The sequence below is a fragment of the Tursiops truncatus genome, chromosome 11 (genome assembly GCF_011762595.2).
Source record: "Tursiops truncatus isolate mTurTru1 chromosome 11, mTurTru1.mat.Y, whole genome shotgun sequence".
NCBI lineage: Eukaryota > Metazoa > Chordata > Mammalia > Artiodactyla > Delphinidae > Tursiops > Tursiops truncatus.
Window position 1 is genome coordinate 63,572,459 of NC_047044.1, and position 22,671 is coordinate 63,595,129.

The following is a 22,671-nucleotide window of genomic DNA, read 5'->3' on the forward strand; positions in this document are numbered from 1 at the left end:
ATTGTAAGGTGCTGATGGTGGGGATCAAAGAAAGGTGATGATGGCAGCCCTGCCCTCCAGGAACCAGAAGTGGAATTCAGGAGGCCAGACTAACACACCAGCCATACACTAGGGTAGAGGAGGCCAGTGTGACTTAAAGCACCCAGAGATGGATCCCTAGCGTATTTCTTCGGCTTACTTGGTTGGTGTCCAAATTTTTTTTTATTCCAAAATAAAATGAAGGACAAAGCCTTCCATTCCAGAATATAAAATTTCATAACACACCCATGTCTTTTCCTCAATTATCTTTTGTATTTTCCCCTTACAGCCCATAAACATATTATTCTAAGACATAAATGGTACATAATGGTTTCAGACTGGAAAGGAAATTTTGCCTGGCTACCTGAAGGGAGAAGTCAGGCAAAAAGGCCCCGAAGTTCAAATTACAGGCCACGCCTGCACAGCTGAGACTCATACATGGCAGAATAAACTATCCATTTTTCCTCTTCATTTCCCATTTTCAAACATTTTAACCAACATTTTTCTAGCTCATCCTGAAAATCCTGTAAGAAAGACAAGACAGATAGTTTTATCCCTATTTTATAGATGAGGCTCCACGAGAGTGAGTGATGATTTAGCCAAGGTGGAGAGTTTGCAATCATACATGCCTGATAAGGGATTGAAATGGATTTTCTTAATTCTTCCCCTCACTTCCCTGCCTCCAGCTCTGGCCTGGGCTTAGGAATCCCAGCAGGGGCTTGGCGTGGACCAGAGCTGGGCCTTGAAGGACTAGAATACCGGCAAGGCTGGGTTTGAGGGAGCAGCTTCAGCTATCTAGGCTGTGGGACCTTGGGTGGGGAAGGGGCTGCCAAAGGAAGGAGGAGCTACAGGTCTGGATGAGGCAACAGGGAGCGCGCCTCCAAGGGAAGCCAGATAAGCTGCCCTCTTCCCAGCTCTGAAGGACCGGCATCCCCTCTAAAGTCAGAATCACTTGCATCCTGGGTGAGTTTATTAACCTTCTTCTCCTTTCTGGCTACACCATCTTTCTAACCCTCAAAGGGTTAAAGCAGCTTCCACGAGATTTTCCCATCACCCAGGTAACTGGGCCGCAGCTCCGTGCTTGAAAACGTGGGAAGTAAAAGCCCCAAACAATTTCTCAGTACCCTAGCAATGCCCCCTCTCTCCACCCTCCACACTCCGCAGGGAAGCACAACCCTTTGGGTAAAAGGTGCGGGGAGGGGGGGGGGAGGAGACAGGGAGGGACTCTACACGTGGGCAGGTGCTGGAGGAGCTCCCCAGAGAGAGAGGGGCCGGTGGGCAGCGTGGAGAGTGCCCCTTCCCTCAGGCCCCCTTCTGGGCTCAGGGTGTAGGAGGTTTGCTTGGGGCCAGCGCCCCGGAGGGTTGGGGGAGGAGGGAAAAAGCGGTGTGTGGGGAAGCAGGCCGCACACACCTGGCGCCTTGTGGAATGAAATCTTAATTAATTATTAAACTGAGTTCCCTCGTGGGGGGGGAGCAGGGCCGTGGCAGGCGGGGCGGGAATGGCAGGGTGGGGGCTGGGGGAGGGAGGAGGGGAGATGGGGGTGAGGAGTGGGTGCTGGGCACCGGTTCAGCTTAGGGGACCCCGCCAGGAAGGAAGCCGACCCTCGGTGTGCTGGGCGGGAGGGGGGTGGTAATCGCTGCTAGAGGGTGGGTTTGCCCGGCGCCTTTGGGGACCCCTGGGGTGAGGGTGGGAAGAGAATGCTGGAGAACGCAGCCCGGGGGTGGAGAGAAGGGGGAGCGGGCTGGACGGCCCGCTCTTTCCCGGGGTCTTGATCCCAGAACAGTAGCCGCTTGTTTTCCCAAGACTGGGGGAGGGAGCGGCCGGAGGAGAGGAGGGGGCGCGCGGAGGGAGGGGTTCCATTCTTCGGTCTCCCCCACCCCTACCCCGTTCCTTCGAAGGGGAGCCGGCCACCCTGCCCGGCGTCCGGGGAGGGGGAGGGGGTGTCCAGACAAAAGGAGCTTGTGCCTTTAAGGCGGGGAGTCCGGGAGCCGGCGGGGAGGGGACTTCTGGATCCGGGGTAGAGGGCGGCTGCGCTGGACAACAAGGGAGGGGGCGAGGGCCGGGCGGACTGCGGACGGCGGGAGGGGCGGCCGGGACGCGCGGGCACGGAGCAGGACTGCGGGACGGCCGGCCGGCCGGCCGGAGCCCGCGGCTGCGGCGGGGCGGAGGCCCCGGGGAGGCGCCGACCCCAGCCGGCAGGTGAGACAGCGCGGAGGAGAGTCTGGGGAGGCGGCGGCGCCCGGCGCTCGGCGCTCGGGTCTCCGTGCGGCTGGCAGACTCCCGCGCGGCTCCCGGGAGTTTTGTGGTCCTGGCGGGGAAGCCGGCGCGGGGGGAGCCCGAGGCTGTCGAGGCTGGCGGGGGGAAGTCCGGGAGGATATGGGGGATCGAGGAGTCCTGGGTCCGGGGCTCAAGGCTCCCACCCTCACTCCCTGCCCTGTGCTTCCCTTCCTCCACCCGGGGCGAGTTCCCGGCTTGCTGGGAAGAGGGGGAGAGGCATGTACTGGGGGAGGGGCTGTCCTGAGGTTTTTGCAGCGGGGCTGTGGGTGAGCCTCCGAGTTTGAGGTACAGTGTGATTGTGTTTCGGGGAAGGGGAGGCAGCCTGGGCGGAGGGAGGGATGCCCTCTGTCTGCAGGAGTCCCCCTCCCCTCACCCCAGACCTTGGGAATGAAAGGGCTGGTGTCCAGGCCCGCTGCAGGGTGGGCAGGGTGGGCAGACTTTATTCAGAACAGGCTCTGGGGCCTGACTGAAAAGCTAGAGGTGGAATCAGGCTGTGGACTCTTTTCCTATACCCTCTGCTTACCGGAGTACCCCTGTGACTGGAGGGCCCTGGTGGGGTTTGTATGGTTGGGGTGGAGGTGAGACCTCAGTGCAGTCTTTAGGGAGACCAAGGGCTGGGGAAGGGAGGAGAAGGGTTGATGGACCTCCAGATACAGGCCCTGGGGAGGTTTCTCTACATCTGGACAGGCCTGGAATTGAGGCCCACGTCCCAGCCTGGTGGGCGGTGCTGGCACTGAAGTGCCCTGCCTGGGCAATGCCTTCTTCCATGAACTTTCTGAAGTCCTTTTAAATCCCCTGGAGCCTCCTTTTGCCACCTTTTGGGAACAGGAGGTGACTAGGAAGAGGGTTTGGGCAAAGCAGCGCGCAGAGCCATCCTTGCGGCTGGGCCCTGGCCTGCTTCAGACTCTGGGTCTCAGGCTGGAGGATCCAGGTTCAGGAGGGACCTGGGGTCTGAGAGACACTGGGCCTCGGTCTGCCAGGCTGAATGGACATGGCTCCATCCTTGGGAGCCGGTGGTGCCTGGAGTAGCAGATCTGTGAGAGAGAGCAAAGAAACCAGGACCCAGGGAAGGAGGGGGTCGGAGGCACAAGCTCAGGAGCCTATCTCTGGGGAGGAAGGAGGTGGTCTGTGGTTCATAGTGATGGGTTCCTGGACAGGGAGGGTTGGGGCCCCATATAGGGAAGTTTTGTGGCTTTGAACAGTGCCCTGCCCTGTTCCCTGCCGTACCAGCCTGGCGTGGGGTGCCAGGAGTAAGTTCTCCAAGATGGGCAGTGCCTGGAATGGAGCCCAGGGTGGGATGGTTGCAGTTGGTTGGACAATTACAGATCTCTGAAGCTATCCACTTGTGGGGTCAGAGTGTTCTTGGGAGGGTCATGCATTCCCCTGGACAGTGTACGCGCCTTCCTCTGCGGGTACGAGCCACGTGCTAGGCTGTGCTTCCAGGGGGCTGGGAGCATGGCCAGAAACAGGTCCTTTGGAAACAAAGGTCTGGCCAGTGGGGTGGGGGCGTGGTGAGGACAGGTCAGGGGACTGGCGAGGGGGAGGAGGCTGAAGCAAAATGTCATGGGGGGCAGTGAAGAAACCTGCTTACTCTGGGCTCTGTCTCACGCAGCTCTTGGGACTGACAGCCGAGGACACAGGGACTGATAGGGCCAGGCGTCTGACTGGCTGGGGAGGTGTGGGTTTTTGCTCACAATTTTCCTGTCTTTCCATCTCTTGGACGCTGGCAGGGTTTTGGGTTCAAAGTGGTGTAGAGTGAGGAGAAGAGCTAGTGTTTATTGAGTGTGTACTACATGCCTGATGGGGGCTGTTACCTTCTTTCCTCGCAACTCTTATTGTTCCCATTTTACAGGTGAAGAAAGTGACATAGAGAGGTGAAGTAACTTGTCCAAGGCTGCGAGGCTAGCAAAGAATCACAATAAGGTTTGAAACGTGGTCTCACTCCAAAGATCTTGTTTCTAATGAAGTGTTTTGAAGAGCCAGACTTTCTCTGGTGACTTTTGCCAAATGTCAGCGTGACCAAAAGTCTTGGATTTTTGATCTGGCCCTCCAGATGGTGCCGTTGGTGATGTTAAGGGCTTGAAGGGCCTGCTGCTCCGTGGGATATAGGAGAAGGGATGCCAAGAGAACTTAGTGGAGGGTGTACCAGAGATGGGGGTTTCCCATGTGCAGAGAGGTCCCCAGTCCGCCTTCTGCTTGGTGGGCCCCTGGGTGTCTGCTTGGAGCACTGCTTCTGTGGCTTGAGCGTCTGGTCCTGTGGCCACCCGGGGCAAGCTCTGGATACTCTCCCCCTTGTCCCCTAGTGAGTACAAATGTCAGTGCTGCTAGCTCTGCAGGTTTAAGTACGAGGAGCCCCTCAGGGTGCCCCGTGGGCATGGAGGAGGGTGGCCCTGGTGGGGATGCAGGCATCCATGGGTGGCAGTGCTCTCACCCTCACCTCCTCCTGAGCTGGGCTCAGCTGGGAGACACATTGAGGGTGTTGTCATGGAGTCCTCCCCTTCCCCCAGGTCAAGACACTTCCCTCCTGGAGACGTGAGATTATGGGGCTGACTTGATTACTTGTGTCCTCTAGAACTTGGGCCAGCTGTATAAAATTACCGTGGACCTCAGTTCTTCTTCTTTTTTTTTTTTTTTTTGCTGTCAAATCTGTCCTGTGCCCCAGATGGCCACAGGACGAGCCTCACAGGGTTCTGGTGAAGATCAGATGGACTTAGGTATGTGAAAGGACCTCGAAAAGTTTCAAGCAGACGGAAAGTGCATGGGAGTGTTATCCATCCATCCACCCACCTACCTGCCTATCTACTCAACGAACATTTATTTAGACCCTACCAGTTGTTGCAGATGTAGCAGTGAGCAAAGCACGCCAAAATCCTTGCCCTCATGAAGTTGACATTCCAGTTAGGAGAGACAGACAATGAACAAATAAGAAAAATATATAGAATGGTAGCTGCTGATAAGAGCTGTGGAGAAAAATAAAGCATAAAGCTCGGAAGAGAGATACGGAGCTCCAGGAAAGGGGGTTGCTATTTTAATAGAGTGGTCAGGGAAAGCGCACTGATAAGGGGACATAAGAGCTGTGACCTGGAGGAGCTCTTATTCTAGGCAGAGGGAACAGCAAGCCCCGAGGTCCCAGGCTGTCCCGTGCACGGTGTGTTGGGGAGCAGCAAAGAGGTTAAGAGGACTGGAGTGCAGTGAGAAAGATGAAGAGTCATATCGTTATTATTATTTCACGTTAGCTTCTTTATACCAGTGCTCTTGAGCTTGGTTTCTTTCTCTCTTTTCAACTCATAAATTGGTTGAGTTCCTACTGTGAGCCAGGCTCAGTATTGGGGGTACCTGGGGTGGGGATAAAGCGCTGAGCAAAATAGATACCATCCCTTCCCTCCTAACATTTATAGTCCGAGGGGCAGAGTCACACATTAAACAAGGGATGATTTAATGATAATGGTGGTCAGTACCATGGAGGAAATGTATGGAGAGTGAACAGGGGACCAAACTTAGTCTGGGTGGGGGAGCTGGGACACCTTCCTGAGGAAGTTTTGTTGAAGCTGTAACCGGAGGGAGGAGTTGAATTGAACTCTGTGAAGTGTGCACAGTGTGTGAGTGTGATGGGGACGGATGTGGAAAGAGATTCCCTGTGGTACAGAGGTCACCGATTGGCAGCTCACAGGCTGAATTCATTCCGTAGATGTGATTTATTTGGCTTGCAGTGTTGAAAAATGTGAATTACTTGCCAACGTTTAAAAGTCAGGAGATGTCATGTTAAAGCCTCCATTTTTTAGAATTCAGCTTCTGTTGAAAACTCAGAGGATCAGGTTCCACTGGGACACCAGTGGCAACACTCTGCCGGTGCGGGGTGGTGCTTGCCCCTGCCTGGGCTGTGCTCTCTCTCGCCTGAGCTGGGCGGCTTTTCTCATTGACAGGCACTCGAGTGGGTCTGTAGCCACCAGGAAATCAGTGCCTGTTAGGGAAGAGGTGAATGTTTAACTGAATCGCTTTGGAGTCAGACACATCTGGGTTAGAATTTTGGTTCTCACACTTGTATGGCTGCTTGATCTCGGGCAAGTGACTTCACCTCCCTCTGCCTCAGTTTCCTCACCTGGTGGCTGGGGATACCCTGGTCTTTCTCAGAGTCATTTCAGGAGGAGGATGTGTCTGAGGTGCTCAGCTTGGTAGCGGGAAGCGCTCGGTTAATGAAAGCTGCTGGTGGCGGCAGTAACGGTGGTATTGACACCACCCCATTCCTTTCCTCCCAGCAGGATGTCATGGTTTAGTGGCCTCCTGGTCCCCAAAGTGGATGAACGGAAAACAGCCTGGGGCGAGCGCAATGGGCAGAAGCGTCCACGCCGCGGGACTCGCTCCAGCGGCTTCTGCACACCCCGTTATATGAGCTGCTTTCAGGGTGCACAGCCGCCCAGCCCGACCCCCGCAGCCACGCCTCGGTGCCCCTGGCAGGATGAGGCCTTCATCCGGAGGGGTGGCCCAGGCAAGGGCCTGGAGCTGGGGCTGCGGGCCGTGGCCCTGGGCTTCGAGGACGCTGAGGCGACCGTGGCGGTCGGGGCCGCTGAGGGGGCCCCCAATGCAGCCGCCAGGAGCAGGCGAGCGTGCTGGCGCCGGCTGGTGCAGGTGTTCCAGTCGAAGCAGTTCCGCTCGGCCAAGCTGGAGCGCTTGTACCAGAGGTACTTTTTCCAGATGAACCAGAGCAGCCTGACCTTGCTGATGGCGGTGCTCGTGCTGCTCACGGCCGTGCTGCTGGCCTTCCACGCCGCGCCTGCCCACCCTCAGCCTGCCTACGTGGCCCTGCTGGCCTGCGCCGCCGTCCTCTTCGTGGCGCTCATGGTGGTGTGCAATCGACACAGCTTCCGCCAGGACTCCATGTGGCTGGTGAGCTACGTGGTGCTGGGCATCCTGGCAGCCGTGCAGGTCGGCGGCGCCCTGACAGCCAGCCCCCGCAGCCCTTCCGTAGGCCTCTGGTGCCCCGTGTTCTTCGTCTACATCACCTACACGCTTCTCCCCATCCGCATGCGGGCCGCTGTCTTCAGTGGCCTGGGCCTCTCCACCCTGCACTTGATCTTGGCCTGGCAACTCAACCGTGGTGACGCCTTCCTCTGGAAGCAGGTGGGTGGTCGGGGAGGTAGGCGTGGGGGCACCAGTGCGGGCGTGAGAAGGGGTCTGCTAATCGAGGGTGGGAGAGTCACGGGTGGACACGGGAGAGGGACGTCTGGCTGTATCTGCGAGGAGGGGTGGGTCTCCATTTGGGATCTGAGGCAGAAGGCACTGCTAAGGGAAGGGAAGGCTCCAGAACCTAAAGCCTGTGCTCTGTCCCCGTGGGCCACAGTCTACAGCTCTTTAGCCTGAGGCCCTTGAAATAGCATAATCTGTAGAGACCCAACGTGAGGCTGGAGGTGGGCAGGTGACATTCAGCCCCGGGGTTGGGGCAGGGCTGAGGGGGCTGGGTAGGCTACATCCAGACTTCGGCACCTCTGGCCCCAAGTTGACACTTGAGACTCAGGGCCTGGTGCCTTCCCTGCAGGGCAGCTCTAGGTGGCGATCTGGAGGGATCGAGTAGGTTTTGGATGCAGTTAGCAAGGGAGGAGTTGCCTCTCTCCTGGACTGAGGCCAGCTCCGGGAGGACAGGGAAGGCGATGAGTGGGTCAGTTCTGTCCTGGGCCGGGAGTAGTTTGGGGCTGGACTGTTGACGAGAGGGGCTTTAGGCTCCGACCGCATCCCGCCCTCTTCCCACTGGGCACCAGGGCTCTGGCAGCCTGCCTTGAGGCTCTCTGCCCCTGTGGGCTTCCACCTCTGGCTTCAGAGTGGTGTGTGAGGTGAGGCTGTCGCAGAGACTTGGCTGCAGGCAGCCCTGGTTGTCCAGTGGGCTGCATTCTTCTCTGTGAGATCCTAGACAGCTAACCTTGCCTCTCCCAGCCTTCGTTTTCCAGTCTGTAAAACTGGGATAAAAATAGTAGCTACCTCATGATGCTGCTCTCAGGGCCCCACCCTCTCTGAGTGGAGTAAAACCCGACAGGGTACCGCTCTCACCTGGAGGCAGGGAGCTGCGGGGATGCTGTGGGGATGGTTCCCAGTGAAGGGACTTCCGGATGTCCCTTGCAGAGAGATGTGAGCTGGTGGTGTTGGCTGTCTTGTGTCATCCCCCTGACCAGGGACAGGGGCTCTTGCCCAGCTGATCCTTTAGGGGCGGCTGTAGGCACAGCCGCCCGGCCAGCACACCTCGAGATCCCTCCATTGGCACCCTGGTTGAGATGGTGCTGTCCTCTGTCTCGCTCCAGGTTTGAGGGAGCCAGCCTCTGCCTTGCCCAGGGCTTATGGCCTATAGCCCACCCCAGCCCCACCTACAAAGAGGAAGTTGCCTGGGGCTCCCAGGGTTCGAAGCTGGGTGCTCTGGCGTGATGCCCTTCCCTGCCCAGCCTGTGGAACAGAATGTACCTTTTTAAGAGTAACCTTATAGCCAGTTTGTTTGTGGAGCACATACCCGCAGGGCACTGTCAGATCTCTTAAAGGGCCAGGGTCCTTCTGCCACTGCTAGCCCCCAGTTTCTCTCCAGGGTAGCTGTCACACTGGGCTTTGGAGCTGGACTGCCCTCTTGGGGAAGGAGGAGCTTGGAGGTGGTGCCTCCCTTCCCCTATCCTCTCTGGCTGGCTGGGGTAGGTGGGTGTCTCTTCCCCGGTCTCAGCTGGCATGGTGCCCAGAGCCAAGCCCAGGGCCTGACTGGGGACGCGCAGTCCCATGGAGGCCAGGACGATACCAGTCTCCTGCCTCTCCGGGGCACCCTGCTGCAGCCTCACTCAGTGGGCGAGTGGAGAAAGCGGCCCCTGCCCTGTGCCAGTCCTTGGGGCCGGGGCGGCCCCGTACCACTTCTCTGAGCTGAGAACATGCCTCGATTCTACATCCAGTTGGCGTACAGGCTCTCTGCACCCAGCTGGCTTACAGGTTTCTGGGTAGGGTGGGGCTGTGGCCTCCTTTCTAGGCTCCTTGGTCAGCCCCTTCCCGGATCCAGCCCCTTCATCCTCCTATGACCTGCTCACTCAGACACACTGAGCAGTTTCACCCAGTGCCCCAGCCCAGCCTGGAGTCTCCTACAGTGCCCTGACATCCATTTTTTCTCACAGTCGGATAGGGGTCTGTGTACAGATCTATTTCAGTCTCTTGTCCCCCTTCCCCTTCCCTCCACCATGACTCACATTTTCCTCTTGGGCTCCTGGGGCCAGGAAGGGAAGTTGCCTGGTTTGCCCCCCTTTCCTTCTCCCCCACTGGGGGCTATTCTTAGAAACCCCCGGGGGAGATAGTGTGCCCCCCTCTTCACCCCTGCTGCTGGGAGGGGGGCCCCTTGTGAGCTGGACTGAGAAGGGAAGCTGGGAGGCCAATCCTAGAGGACGGGAACTGGAGTTGGCTGGGGGTTCGCCGGACCCCTCCATCTTACCCAAGGAAAATGAAACCAAGGTCCCAGAGATTGAGTGACATGCCCAAGTTTGCAGGACTAGTTCTGGTTCCGGGAAGAGCCCAGAACTCCTGGCTTCCAGTTGGTGCTCTTGCCCTCCCTTCTCCCCAAACCAGAGCCCTGCCCCAGCCAACTCTGGGGTGGAGCCACAAGTTCCAGGTTAACCCCTGAATTTCCAGAAACACTGAGGTCGGCTTCCCTTAGGCTTGCTCTCCAGCCAGTGCTGCTGCTGACGACTGAGGGCGGAACATCCTAGGATCGGGGTCCTAGGGCTTGGGGCCTGGCTGGGCCGAGTGTCGGGGCTGGCCAGGCACGGTGGCACCCCATCCCAGTTCCAAAGGGTTCTCTGTGTCAGTAGAATTGATGATTCCCGAGCCTGGGTTCTGAGGCTGGGCCTCAAGAGCTTAGGTGAGTGGAGTGAGTAGGAATCCTGGGAACCTGGAATGTAGTTTACAGTAGGGTTAGGACACAGCTTGGGAGTCCGACTCTCCTGGACTCAAGCCCCACACTGGCTACTACCAGCTGTGTGATCTTGGGCAAGTTACATAGCTTCTCTGTGCCTGAGTCCCTCACCTTTCAAATGAGATAGTGCTACTGATTTCATAGAGTTGTAAGAAGTACATTCGTTAACATACGGAGGACACCTATAGAATCTAGGCACATTTGTAGGCAGCCAACAAATTAGCTCCAGTAATGATAATAATAAAATTATTATTATATTAATTTATGTGAGGGCAGGGAGGGACCTTGGAGATCTTATTCTCCCTCTCCAGGTTCTAGATGAGCAAACAGGCCCCTAGAGATGAGGTGACGTGTCCTGGGCACTCACAGGAAGATGTAGAGCTCAGATCTCCTGGGTGTCGTCCTGTAAGGAGAACCACGTATGCAGAAGGAGCATCATTTGTCCTTTTTTTTTTTTTTTCATCATTTGTCTTTTGTTTGGGGTGTTTGTGGGGCAGGGAATCATAGTGTGCTGGGCCCAGGCCCTGTGACCCACCTGGCCCTGGTGGGTGCTTCTGCTCCCAGGAGCTGTGAGAAGATCACATTTCTAGCCATGGAGTGATCCAGGCAGGGAGCTGGAGTCCTGTGGGGATGGGGAGGTATTGCAGGGGTGGGGACAGCTTGGGAAAGACAGGGCACAGGATCCTGGCTTCCTCCCCAAAGCAGTGCATCTGCAGAGAGCCTAGCTAGTTGCACCTGTGTGTGTTGGGGGTGGTCACCGTTTGCCTCTGCCACCCCTCTGCAGCTCGGTGCCAACATGCTGCTGTTCCTCTGCACCAATGTCATTGGCATCTGCACACACTACCCGGCTGAGGTGTCTCAGCGCCAGGCCTTTCAGGAGACCCGTGGTTACATCCAGGCCCGGCTGCACCTGCAGCATGAGAATCGGCAGCAGGTGGGGCTGCCCCCCCTGATCACGGCCTTCCCCCATCTCACCTGCGTGTAGCTTGCAGATTGGATCTGCCCCCTCATGCAACTCCATGGAATAGCGTGAATGGTTCCCCCTGATTGTGTATCACAGAGGCCCTTTGACACTGGGGTTCCTGTCCTGTCTGAGGGTGGGAGGGAGTAGATGGAGTGCATCTGAGGGGTTGAGTGGGGTGTAGTCAGAGAAGGCTGAGGACTCTAATGGGGGAGAGTCAGGCCACGGTCCAGAAGGGAAGCTCAGGTCTCCAGAGAGGTCTGGGAGGGTTTGGGGGATGTGGAGGGACCAGGAGGGATTAAAATGTGAGGCCAAGAAGATAGGGGTCCTCTGTTGAAACCACTGGTCTAGGAGCGGCTGCTGCTGTCCGTGTTGCCCCAGCATGTTGCCATGGAGATGAAAGAAGACATCAGCGCAAAGAAAGAAGACATGATGTTTCACAGGATCTACATCCAGAAGCATGACAATGTCAGGTAGGGTGGGGGTGGGGAGGATGCTGGGAGAGGTGCGGGATCTGGGAGTCTTTGAGGGCCACATCGCCCTTCCATCTTCTGCCGTCGTCCTCAGCATCCTGTTTGCGGACATTGAAGGCTTCACCAGCCTGGCATCCCAGTGCACGGCGCAGGAGCTGGTCATGACCCTGAACGAGCTCTTTGCCCGGTTTGACAAGCTGGCTGCGGTGAGGGTGCTAGGGCTTGGGGGTGGGGCCGACGGGGTGAGGGCAAGCCTCATTGGCAGCGGCCTTGGGGGATGGGGGCCAATGGAATCTGCAGTGAGGCTAGTGGGCCAGGCAGGCTGGGCCGGAGTAAAGGTGGCTCTCCCCCGACTCTTTCTCCTTTAGGAAAATCACTGCCTGAGGATCAAGATCTTAGGGGACTGTTACTATTGTGTGTCAGGGCTGCCGGAGGCCCGGGCAGACCATGCCCACTGCTGCGTGGAGATGGGGGTGGACATGATCGAGGCCATCTCGTGAGCACCGTCCCCTCCCAGGCTTCCTGGAACTGAGGGTGCCCCAACCTGCTCCTGCCCTTTGATGTGTCCTCGGGACTTTTTCTCAGTCTTGGCTGTCTCCCTGTCTTGGAGATCCATCACTGGGGAGGGGAAAGGGTCTTTCTTCAGCCTGTGTGAAGACCCATGTGCACCTTAGACTACAGCCAGCTGGGATGGGGTAGGGGGAGCCAGGATGAGGGGGATTTGGGCTGGAGAAGATGCCAGCTGAGTAGGCCCAAAGGGAGGGTAGTGATTCCTCCTCTCCTGGCTCAGTCCCATGAGATGCTGCTGGGCCCCTGCTGGTGAACAGGGCTCCCAAACATTTGTCCTTGGGCCCCATGCAGCCTCTTGCCCATGTCCTGCTGAGGGGGTGCCGTGTGCCCTGCGACTGGGTCTGTCCTTGCCCACTTGGCTCCAAGGCGAGCACAGGGCCGGGCTCCGGGCTGGGAGTGGGGAGGACCGTGCCAGGAGCTAAGCCAGGCCGCCTCCTCCCAGGCTGGTGCGCGAGGTGACAGGTGTGAATGTGAACATGCGCGTGGGCATCCACAGCGGGCGCGTGCACTGCGGCGTCCTTGGCCTGCGGAAATGGCAGTTCGACGTGTGGTCCAACGACGTGACTCTGGCCAATCACATGGAGGCCGGGGGCCGGGCCGGGTGAGCGTGCGTCCAGGGGGCGAGGGACGGGAGCGCCCCCGGCAGAGCAGGGGTCTCACCCTCCTGTCCCGCGCAGCCGCATCCACATCACTCGGGCCACGCTGCAGTACCTGAACGGGGACTACGAGGTGGAGCCGGGCCGTGGCGGGGAGCGCAACGCCTACCTCAAGGAGCAGCACATTGAGACCTTCCTCATCCTGGGAGCCAGCCAGAAGCGGGTCAGGGCTGGGGCGGGGCGGGGGTGGGCAGACGGGGAGAGGGGCAGATGGGGGGAGCTGGCAGAGGCCTTCTCCGGGCCACTCTTCCCAGCCTGTGCCCATGCTGCCCACACAGAAAGAGGAGAAGGCCATGCTGGCCAAGCTGCAGCGGGCGCGGGCCAACTCCGTGGAGGGGCTGATGCCACGCTGGGTGCCCGACCGCACCTTCTCCCGGACCAAGGACTCCAAGGCTTTCCGGCAGATGGTGAGGGGCCCACGGCGCTGGGACCTGGGGCCTCGCTTTCCTGTCTCCCTCAGCACTCTGTGTCCTCCTTGCCTCTTCTGCCTTCCTCGTCGTGGCTGCCGTCTCCGTAGTTTCTGGAATTGGGGATAGAGGGATGATTTCACCCCAGAGGTCCCAATCCCCCCAGAGTCTATGGGGAGAGCCGTCAGCGCAGTGCTGGGTGGGGAAGGGATTGTAGAGGTGAAGGTCGCCTACCCTTCACCTCACTCGCACACTCTGTCCCTTTCTCCAGGGCATTGATGATTCCAGCAAAGACAAGTAAGTCAGGTTGTTGAGTAGGGAAGAAGGGCTGGGTGAAGGCATTTGCACCCTGGGGCGGGGTTGCGGGGAGCCAAGATCCCCCTCTTCCCTGGACCTTAGATGTGTCTTACGGGAGCGGGTGCCACCCACCCCGCTCACACTCCTTCTTTGAGTGCTTCCTGTGCCCCTCCCTTCTCATCGCCTGTCACATGGCAGTGCTCAGGCACCTGGTGAAGCCATGTCCCCTGCCCTCAGCCGGGGTGCCCAGGACGCCCTGAACCCTGAGGATGAGGTAGACGAGTTCCTGGGCCGTGCCATCGATGCCCGCAGCATCGATCAGCTGCGCAAGGACCACGTGCGCCGGTTCCTGCTCACCTTCCAGAGAGAGGATCTTGAAAAGAAGGTTTGGGGGATGCAAGGGCAGAAGGAGGAGGGCTGGGGGAGGAGGGGAGGCCCTGGCAGGGAAGTCTGAGCACAGGTGAGGTTTCTGGGGAGTGGGGAGGTGACCACAGGGCACAGCGGGGATTCATATCAACTGGGCCAACTGGTAGTGCCCTGCCTTCCCCAGGGCGGAGCCAGCGCCCAGCTCAGTCTCCTCTCCCCCAGTACTCGCGAAAGGTGGACCCCCGCTTCGGAGCCTACGTGGCCTGTGCCCTGTTGGTCTTCTGCTTCATCTGCTTCATCCAGCTCCTCGTCTTCCCACCGTGAGAGCCCTGTCCCTCCTTGCTTAGCTTCTCTTCCCGCTACCACTTCCCACAACCTTCCTAAACGTCCTCGCAAGCACACAGTCCCTGGGGCCCACGTCCTGCCTGCCCAGGGGATGGGATGAGGATGTCCAGATCTCCCGGAGTAACATTTTCCCTGGCCCTCTTCCGCCCCAGCTCAGCCCTGATGCTTGGGATCTATGCCAGTATCTTCCTGCTGTTGCTGGTCACCGTGCTGACCTGCGCCGTGTACTCCTGTGGCTCTGTACGTGGGGGGCCTTCCAGGGCTGGTGGGGGAGGCCAGGCCAAGGGCGGGGAGGGAGGAGAAGGCCGCACCTCTGCCATTGGGCCCCATCCCTGGGGGACCTTACCCGTTGGCTGACGTGGCCTCCGTCTCTCTGTCTCCCGCCTCCCGGCAGCTGTTCCCTCAGGCCCTGCGACGTCTGTCTCGCAGCATCGTCCGCTCGCGGGCACACAGCACTGCGGTTGGCATCTTTTCCGTCCTGCTTGTGTTCGTCTCTGCCATCGCCAACATGGTAAAGTTCCAGTGGGAATTTTTCTGCCCCTCCTCTGTTCCAAGCACTCTGGGTGCTGGGGGTACAGAGAGGAATGAGATGCATTTCCTGCCCAAAGCAAGGGTGAGGTTAACCCCTGTCCTCTCTCCTTGCTCCCCCCTACCTCTTGTCATCCCTCAGTGAGAAGTTGGGCCCCTGGGGTATAGGGCCCCTGGGTTATAAGGCACGGCCCTTGTAACCCCTCCGCTCCCCGGTTACCCTGATATACCTCCCCCGACTTTTGCAGTTCACCTGTAACCACACCCCCATACGGACTTGCGCAGCCCGGATGCTGAATTTAACACCCGCTGACATCACCGCCTGCCACCTGCAGCAGCTCAACTACTCACTGGGCCTGGATGCTCCCCTGTGTGAGGGCACCGCACCCACTTGCAGCTTCCCTGAGGTGTCCAAGTGGCGCTCGGAAGGGGTGGGGGGGGTCCTGATCAGTTCCGGTTATCGACTCTTCTGTGCCAGGCCTGGTGATAGGCACTGGGGACCCAGGATCTCACCAGAGTCTCCAACTCCAGGAGCAGCCCGGGGCCCTGGTGTGCTTTAGGGGTGTGTGGAGGGTGAAGGAGGTTTGGGTTTGAGGTTGTGGAGGGGAGCTTGGGTCAGGCGGGGGCGTGCAGTGTTCTCCCTGCACGGGAGCGCCACGGCCTCTGCCTTCACCCAACACTGCCTCTGCCGTTGCTCCCCAGTACTTCGTCGGGAGCGTGTTGCTGAGTCTCTTGGCCAGCTCTGTCTTCCTGCACATCAGCAGCATCGGGAAGCTGGCCATGATCTTTGTCCTGGGGCTCATCTATTTGGTGCTGCTTCTGCTGGGTCCCCCGGCCACCATCTTTGACAACTATGACCTACTGCTTGGCGTCCATGGCTTGTGAGTTTATCCGCAGCCCCTTTAGTCCCCCAGGAGCCTCTTGACCCTGCTGGGTCACCGTGAGCCCCCTGTGCCCTTGGAATGCTACCACTCACCCATCACATGTGGGGTGAAAGGAGGCAGCACATGACCCCCAACAGTCACCTCAGGGAAACCCCAGTCCTGGGAAGTCCCTTGGTCTTTAGGCTAGACATTAAAAAAAAATTCCCTCTTGCATTTGCATGTTGCTTTCATATCCACTCTTAACTACCTGTAGGTCACACAGCTGCTTGGTGGTAGAGCCCTGGCTAGGAAAGGAACCAAAACTCTGACTCCCGCTTGAGGGCTTTGCCTGGGACAACACACTGGCTTTTCCTCTGCAAAACCTCACCCCTCGGGGTATGTGGTAGAAATATATGGTGCGGTAGAAAAAGCCTCTGGAGTCTGCTGCTGTTTGAATTCCTGCTCTGCCACTTATTAGCTGTGTGTCTTTGGATCGTTGAATTAACTTCTCTGAGCCTCAGTTTCCTCATCTGTAAAACGGCAATGCTATCTATATCACAAGGTAGTTGTAAAGATTATTATAAGTAACGTTTATCGAAGGCTTGCTGATGCCAAGCGCTCTGCTAAGCCTTCTGCATGCATTATTTAGATCTGATCACTCATCAATTGATGAGGAAGCCGAGGCTTAGAGAGTTAAGCAACTTGTTCCAGGTCACATAGCTGGTGAGTAGAGGAGCCAGGAGTGGAACCTCTGCTCTTAATGAGTTAATAGAAGGAAAAGCCTTGGCCTAATGCCTGATTTATGGTGCTCAGTAAATGCAGTTTCTGTCTCCCCTTCCATGCCCCGACCCGGCAACCCAGGAAGAACCGATGACTCTGTCTCTTGTGTCTTCCTGCCAGGGCTTCTTCCAACGAGACCTTCAGCGTGCTGGACTGGTGAGTGAGGGCTCTAGGGCAGCAAAGGGTGGGGCTGCCAGATGCCTCCTTCAGACACTGAGCTTGCCTCTGCTTCCCTCAGCTCAGCCGCAGGGAGGGTGGCACTCAAATATATGACCCCTGTGATTCTGCTGGTGTTCGCACTGGCGCTCTATCTGCATGCCCAGCAGGTGGAATCAACTGCCCGCCTGGACTTCCTCTGGAAACTGCAGGTGACTGGGTGGGCCTCGGGGGTGGGGGAAGATCCTAGGGGCAGAGCCTGGGCCACGCCAGGCATCTCTTAGGCCGGCCAGGGCTCAGGCTGCCCCGAGCCCACCCTGGCTCCATGCCTTCTCTGCGCCCGTCCCCTATCCCCCGCCTCATCCTGTCCCTGCCCCCTCTACTTCTTTGCCTGTTCTTTAGGCCTGTCCATGCCTTTCTTCTTCCACGTGGTTCCCTCTGATGCCCATCTCCAGGTGTTGGCCGCTGCACCCACGCCTTGTGAATGTTGGGCTGTGGGTGATGGGTGTGGTGTCCACAGGCAACAGGGGAGAAGGAGGAGATGGAGGAGCTCCAGGCATACAACCGGCGGCTGCTACATAACATTCTGCCCAAGGACGTGGCCGCCCACTTCCTTGCCCGGGAGCGCCGGAATGATGAGCTCTACTATCAGTCCTGTGAGTGCGTGGCCGTCATGTTCGCCTCCATTGCCAACTTCTCTGAGTTCTACGTGGAGCTGGAGGCCAACAACGAGGGTGTCGAGTGCCTGCGGCTGCTCAACGAGATCATCGCCGACTTCGATGAGGTACTTGTCCAGCCGGCTGGTTGGTGCTGGCGGAGGGTGGGGAGACTTGGGGACCAGAGGAGTGGGGAGAACTATGGATAAGAAGGCCAGGCTTGGAGGGGATGGTTGGTACTGGGAGGAGGAAGGGAGATCTGATGGGACCCAGAGATGTCAGGGGTAGGAGTAAAGGTAGGTACAGTGGAGTCAGGGACAGGTGCTCACGAAGGTGTCACAGGCAGCAGGCTCAGCCCCAGTGGGGCAGGGTCATCACTGTTGGGGAGCAGAGGGGGACGTGAGGATCTGTGGAGGGGCCAGGATAGGTGGCAGGTGGGGGTCATTGAAGAAGCCGGTAATCTGTAGACTATGGCCCCATGAGGCCAAGTAAGCAAGGTGATCCCCTGAATAGAGAGAATGGAAGCAAAATATGAAGAAGTGACCTGAACATCCAGGTCAGGAATGGGTTGTTCCCTGTTCTGGAGGGAAGGCACTTTCTCAGCCTGGGACTCAGTTTCCCCAAAGGTGAGGGTTGGAATCACTGATGCCTGATAGCCCTCCTGTGGTTCTGGGTTCTGCAGCAAGCTGTCGAAGTTGACCTGGAGCTGTGCGCTCCAGTGCTGGCTTAGGTTTTGACGGCTGCCCGGTGAGGGAGGCCGTTTTCCCGGCTCCTTAGTCCTGCACTGAGAGCAGCGGCTGGAAGCGGGGCTCACTTACCCAAAGGAGGGGAGTGTTGAGCCAGGGAAGTGGAGAAGGGGGCCAGGGCATGGCAAGGATTGAGGCTTGAGGCAGGGCTGGGTTTGGCCTGTCTGCCTTGACAGCCAGGTCCCCCTGTGCTGTCCAGATCATCAGCGAGGAGCGGTTCCGGCAGCTGGAGAAGATCAAGACGATTGGTAGCACCTACATGGCTGCCTCTGGGCTGAATGCCAGCACCTATGATCAGGTGGGCCGCTCCCACATCACTGCCCTTGCCGACTACGCCATGCGGCTCATGGAGCAGATGAAGCACATCAATGAGCACTCCTTCAACAATTTCCAGATGAAGATCGGTGAGAGGGCCCGGGTGACGGCAGGTTCTCCCAGGGCCGTTTCTGGGTGAAGCTGAGGCAGCAGGCTGGGGATGGCGTCTCATATTCCCCGTCGGGAGTCCTGTGGGGCTTTCCTTTTCTCCCACCTCCTATATTGTCCGATAGTAAGAACAGAGATCATTTATTGAAGGCCTGCTCTGTGCTAAGCACTGTCCCAGGCTTTTTTTTTTTTTTTAAACACATATAAATCCTCACGTTATTATTCCCTTTTACAGATAAAGAGATGGACTCTCAGAGAGAGTAAATAACTCAGCCAAGGTCATACAACTAGTAAATGGCTGAACTGGGATTCAAGACCGGGTTTAGCTACGCTCCAGTACCCGTGTCCTTTTCTGTGGCCAGTCTGATAAGAGGCGCTTCCTCTCAGATGAACTGGTGGATGGGAATGGTTAATAGCATGGGTTCTGGAGTCAGACTGTCTGCTTTGAATTCTGGCTGTTCCACTTAACTGGCTTATTTAGCAAGTTGTCTAACTTCTCTAAACTTCAGGTATCTTTTCTGTAAGGTGGGAATGATGGTACCTACCTTTTGGGGCCGTTGAGAGGATGAGATAGTGTAAAACGCTTACAGAGTGGTTGGCACAGAGCGCGCATTGGTAGACTAGCTGCTGCGCTAGCATAGCCGCCTTGACTCAGGGGAGCTCCTCAGCTGATATGCCCGCATCTTCCATTCTTTATGACTAGGAGGCTTGTCCCTTTTCCAGTTTCTTCCCTGGGTCCTTCTGAAGGTGCCAGGAGGGGGGTGCCTCCCTGGGCCGACTGCGGAATAGCCACTGCTCTCGATTTCTTACTGCTGTCCCCACCTACCCCAGGGCTGAACATGGGCCCAGTTGTGGCAGGCGTCATTGGGGCTCGGAAGCCGCAGTATGACATCTGGGGGAACACAGTGAACGTCTCTAGCCGCATGGACAGCACGGGGGTCCCCGACCGAATCCAGGTGAGGGGGATGTGAGCAGAGGCTGGGAGGGGTATGGTCCAGAGGGCTTCTGCAGGGCCCTCTCTGCAGTCAGCTAGGACAGGGGAAGGGTGGCGCTGTTCTCTAGTTGGTGGAGTCGGGGTTGGGGGAGGGGAGCTGGCATGAGCAGAACACCCCTGGACTCCTGCAAATGTAGCAGGAAGGATCCTGGGCTAAGCAGGTTCCCCTCCCCCCCCCCCACCCCCCCAGGTGACCACGGACCTGTACCAGGTTCTAGCGGCCAAGGGCTACCAGCTGGAGTGTCGAGGGGTGGTCAAGGTGAAGGGCAAGGGGGAGATGACCACCTACTTCCTCAATGGAGGCCCCAGCAGTTAGCAGGGCCCAGCTACAAATTCGGCTGAAAGGACCAAGGTGGGCATTTGAGTGGACTCTATGCTCGCTGGGGGAGGCTGAGCCTGCAGACCCTGCTGACCGCAAGAGGGAACACCCCAGCAGGCTGTACTTGGACCGCGCTCGTCTGCCCTCAGGCTGGTGAATGAGGGGATACCAAGAGGATTATGCAAGTGGCTTTCTTTCTTAACTGGGGTAGGGCTGTTTTCTCTCCTTTTCCCCAGCTTTTGGGAGCAGGGGAGGGGGCAGCGGCAGAGGCAGGGGGACGTCTCCTGCCTCAGAGATTGAAATGGAAGCTTGCCACGCCCGCCCTTTCCCTGTCTGTCTGGGCACTTGGCTCAGGGCTGGGCCCTTCCTTTCCCTCTTTTTCCTGGGAACATTTTTATAAAGACTGGGGCAGGCTTGAAGAGTGCCTATTCCATCCCTGCCTTCCTTTGCTATGCCTGCATCCCCAGCATGGGTCCTGGGCACTCCCTACCCCAGCCAGGTCTCCCTCACAGACACAGGGCACGGGAGGGAGATGTTCTGGGGACCCAGCTCTGTCCAAATTTCAGGGGAATGTTTCCATTTGCCAAATCCTAGTCCCATGATCTGTCCCCAAAGGGGAACAAAGGGACTTCTGCCAGCTCAGATTAGCCCCGTTTCCTGCACAGCTCCAGGGAAAGGGGCATCTGGTCTCACTGGTACTGTGAAAATGCCCAGCCGGACAGCAAGCGTGTGCGTGGGGATGTCAGAAGATCAGGAGCTGGATGTTCGCCTGCAGGTGCCAGAGAGCGCAGGCCGGCCAGGGACGGGGGTGGTGCCAGACCGATCCGAAGGTCAGGATCAGGCCACTCTGCCCCAGTGCTCTCTTGCTGTCTGCTGCAAGGGGGCACGGAGCATCTCTACCCCTTCTGTTGCCAAATAGGAAAGGGCCAGGGCATGGAGGAAGGAGGCCCTGATCCCAAACCTGTCCTCCCACGCCTCTGGCACTGGGGAGGGCCTGCGTGTGTGTGTAACCGTGCGTGCGCGGTGGTCTGCACGTGTGTGTAACCGTGCGTGCGCGGTGGTCTGCACGTGTGTGTAACCGTGCGTGCGCGGTGGTCTGCGTGTGTGTGTAACCGTGCGTGCGCGGTGGTCTGCGTGTGTGTGTAACCGTGCGTGCGCGGTGGTCTGCACGTGTGTGTAACCGTGCGTGCGCGGTGGTCTGCGTGTGTGTGTAACCGTGCGTGCGCGGTGGTCTGCACGTGTGTGTAACCGTGCGTGCGCGGTGGTCTGCGTGTGTGTGTAACCGTGCGTGCGCGGTGGTCTGCGTGTGTGTGTAACCGTGCGTGCGCGGTGGTCTGCGTGTGTGTGTAACCGTGCGTGCGCGGTGGTCTGCGTGTGTGTGTAACCGTGCGTGCGTGGTGGTCTGCGTGTGTGTGTAACCGTGCGTGCGTGGTGGTCTGCGTGTGTGTGTAACCGTGGGTGCGTGGTGGTGTGCGTGTCTGTGTAAGCGTGTGTGCGTGGTGGTCTGTGTGTCTCTGTGGTCCTGCTCCTTGGCTCTCCACCCTGGGTTGCCTCTTCCTGTGGGCCTCTGTCTTCTGGGAATAAGGCAGGATTTCTGATTTCAAGGGATGGAGAGAGATGCCCCTGTTGCACAGGAGTGGGATGGGGTGTGGTAGCAAGAGGGTGGCCCTGGGGAGAGGAGTCCTTTTTGTGCCAAATCCCTAAGTGCCGTTTGGGGGCCACGTGTGCAGCACGACTGTCTCCCTGCCTGGGGCAGGGACCCAAGCGCCTGCTTGAGGCCCACAGTGCTCCTTGCACTTGAACTGTCTGGGCTTTGGTGGGCAGAGGCTCAGGAGTTTCCTGGGCTCCCCAGCTGGTGTCCTGGGATGTGGTATGCTTTGGGGCTGGGGTAGCATGGGATCCCTCTGAGGACCCAGATTCTGGTACTAAGGGCTAAGGGAGGGGAACCTGGACCTCAGCCTTCCCCAGCCTTCAGCTTGAGCCTAGCGTACTCCGGGCTCCCCAGTCCACACGAAGCCTGCAAAAGCTGGCAGGAGGGTTAGGAGGGCTGGACCCTAGATTCCCTTCCTGTCCCTGCCTGCCTTTTACCCACTTCCCTGCAACCTCCTTGCCTCTGGACTGAATTAGTTGGTGCCTTGGTTTCTCTGTCTGTACCTATTTAAGCCAGAGGCATTAGCCAGGATTTTGCTTGAAGATCGCTTTGTCTTTGAGGCGTTAGAGAGGCAGAGGAGAGAGGGTCCCAGAGTTGCTGGGTTTGGGGTTGGAAGGGGCAGGTCTTGCCCTTTCTCGTGTCCTTTCTGACTCTAGCTCCTCGCAGAAGCCTGGTTTCTGGCTCGTACTGCCTGCTTTGGGGGATCTTCATGCATCACCCAAATGGGCCATCGGTCACTTCATTAGCCAAGGCAGGAGAAGGGGAAAAGACTAGTTGGTCCAGGCAGAAAGTCAACTCCCCTTCCCTCAGCCACATCCCTGGACAGGAAGGTTCTGCGTGGGGTCCTGGGGTGGGGATGAGGCTGTAAGGAGACCAGAGTGGGAAGACTGCAGTCTTGGGTGACTTGTCTCTGCTTCTTGCCAGGTGGGAGGGACCTGTCCACACCCTGGCTCCCTGTACCGCAGTGCCAGCCGTGTGCTTCCCCCGGGCTGACGTTGCCCCCTTCCTCGCCAGTTGGGGTGGGGGAGTCAGTGGATGGGAGGCCCATGGACTTTGGTTTTATAATGTAACCAGTGTGTGTTTGTAGGGGGGGAGGGTGTGTATACCATGTATTTCAGTGAAATATTTAATATATTTAAATATCAATAAAAGTCAAACTCTTTGTAAAATTCCCTGTTCTCTGCAGCTGTTCTGGGCTGTGGGTTGGGTCAGAAGTGGCAGAGCCTGGCGTAGGAGCCAGGCCCCAGTCTGGGGGCTCTGTGGACC

At 58.1% G+C, this 22,671-nt stretch overlaps 1 protein-coding gene across 10 annotated transcripts; it reads left to right on the forward strand.

Annotated features, from left to right (window-relative positions):
- Nucleotides 1-2,060: 2,060 nt before the first annotated feature.
- On the forward strand, nucleotides 2,061-22,576 carry ADCY6 (adenylate cyclase 6). 10 transcript variants are annotated; one of them, XM_073788742.1, is made up of 24 exons: nucleotides 2,071-2,218; nucleotides 4,149-4,219; nucleotides 4,959-5,010; nucleotides 6,553-7,414; nucleotides 10,999-11,148; nucleotides 11,527-11,648; nucleotides 11,743-11,854; nucleotides 12,017-12,144; nucleotides 12,661-12,819; nucleotides 12,896-13,037; nucleotides 13,153-13,281; nucleotides 13,553-13,578; nucleotides 13,777-13,963; nucleotides 14,167-14,264; nucleotides 14,442-14,529; nucleotides 14,684-14,800; nucleotides 15,066-15,224; nucleotides 15,520-15,698; nucleotides 16,581-16,616; nucleotides 16,699-16,828; nucleotides 17,137-17,400; nucleotides 18,218-18,422; nucleotides 19,273-19,397; nucleotides 19,626-22,576. In XM_073788742.1, exons 4-24 carry the CDS (start codon nucleotides 6,557-6,559, stop codon nucleotides 19,749-19,751), a joined length of 3,540 nt encoding a protein of 1,179 aa, XP_073644843.1. In that variant the 5' UTR covers nucleotides 2,071-2,218; nucleotides 4,149-4,219; nucleotides 4,959-5,010; nucleotides 6,553-6,556; the 3' UTR covers nucleotides 19,752-22,576. The 10 variants fall into 10 exon arrangements, 8 of the variants coding, with proteins under 8 accessions (XP_033722731.1, XP_033722725.1, XP_073644845.1 ...); XR_012324425.1 differs by lacking the exons at nucleotides 4,149-4,219; nucleotides 4,959-5,010 and having other exon boundaries at nucleotides 2,062-2,218; nucleotides 19,626-19,961; nucleotides 20,420-22,576; XR_012324424.1 differs by lacking the exons at nucleotides 4,149-4,219; nucleotides 4,959-5,010 and having other exon boundaries at nucleotides 2,062-2,218; nucleotides 19,626-19,935; nucleotides 20,420-22,576.
- Nucleotides 22,577-22,671: the final 95 nt, after the last annotated feature.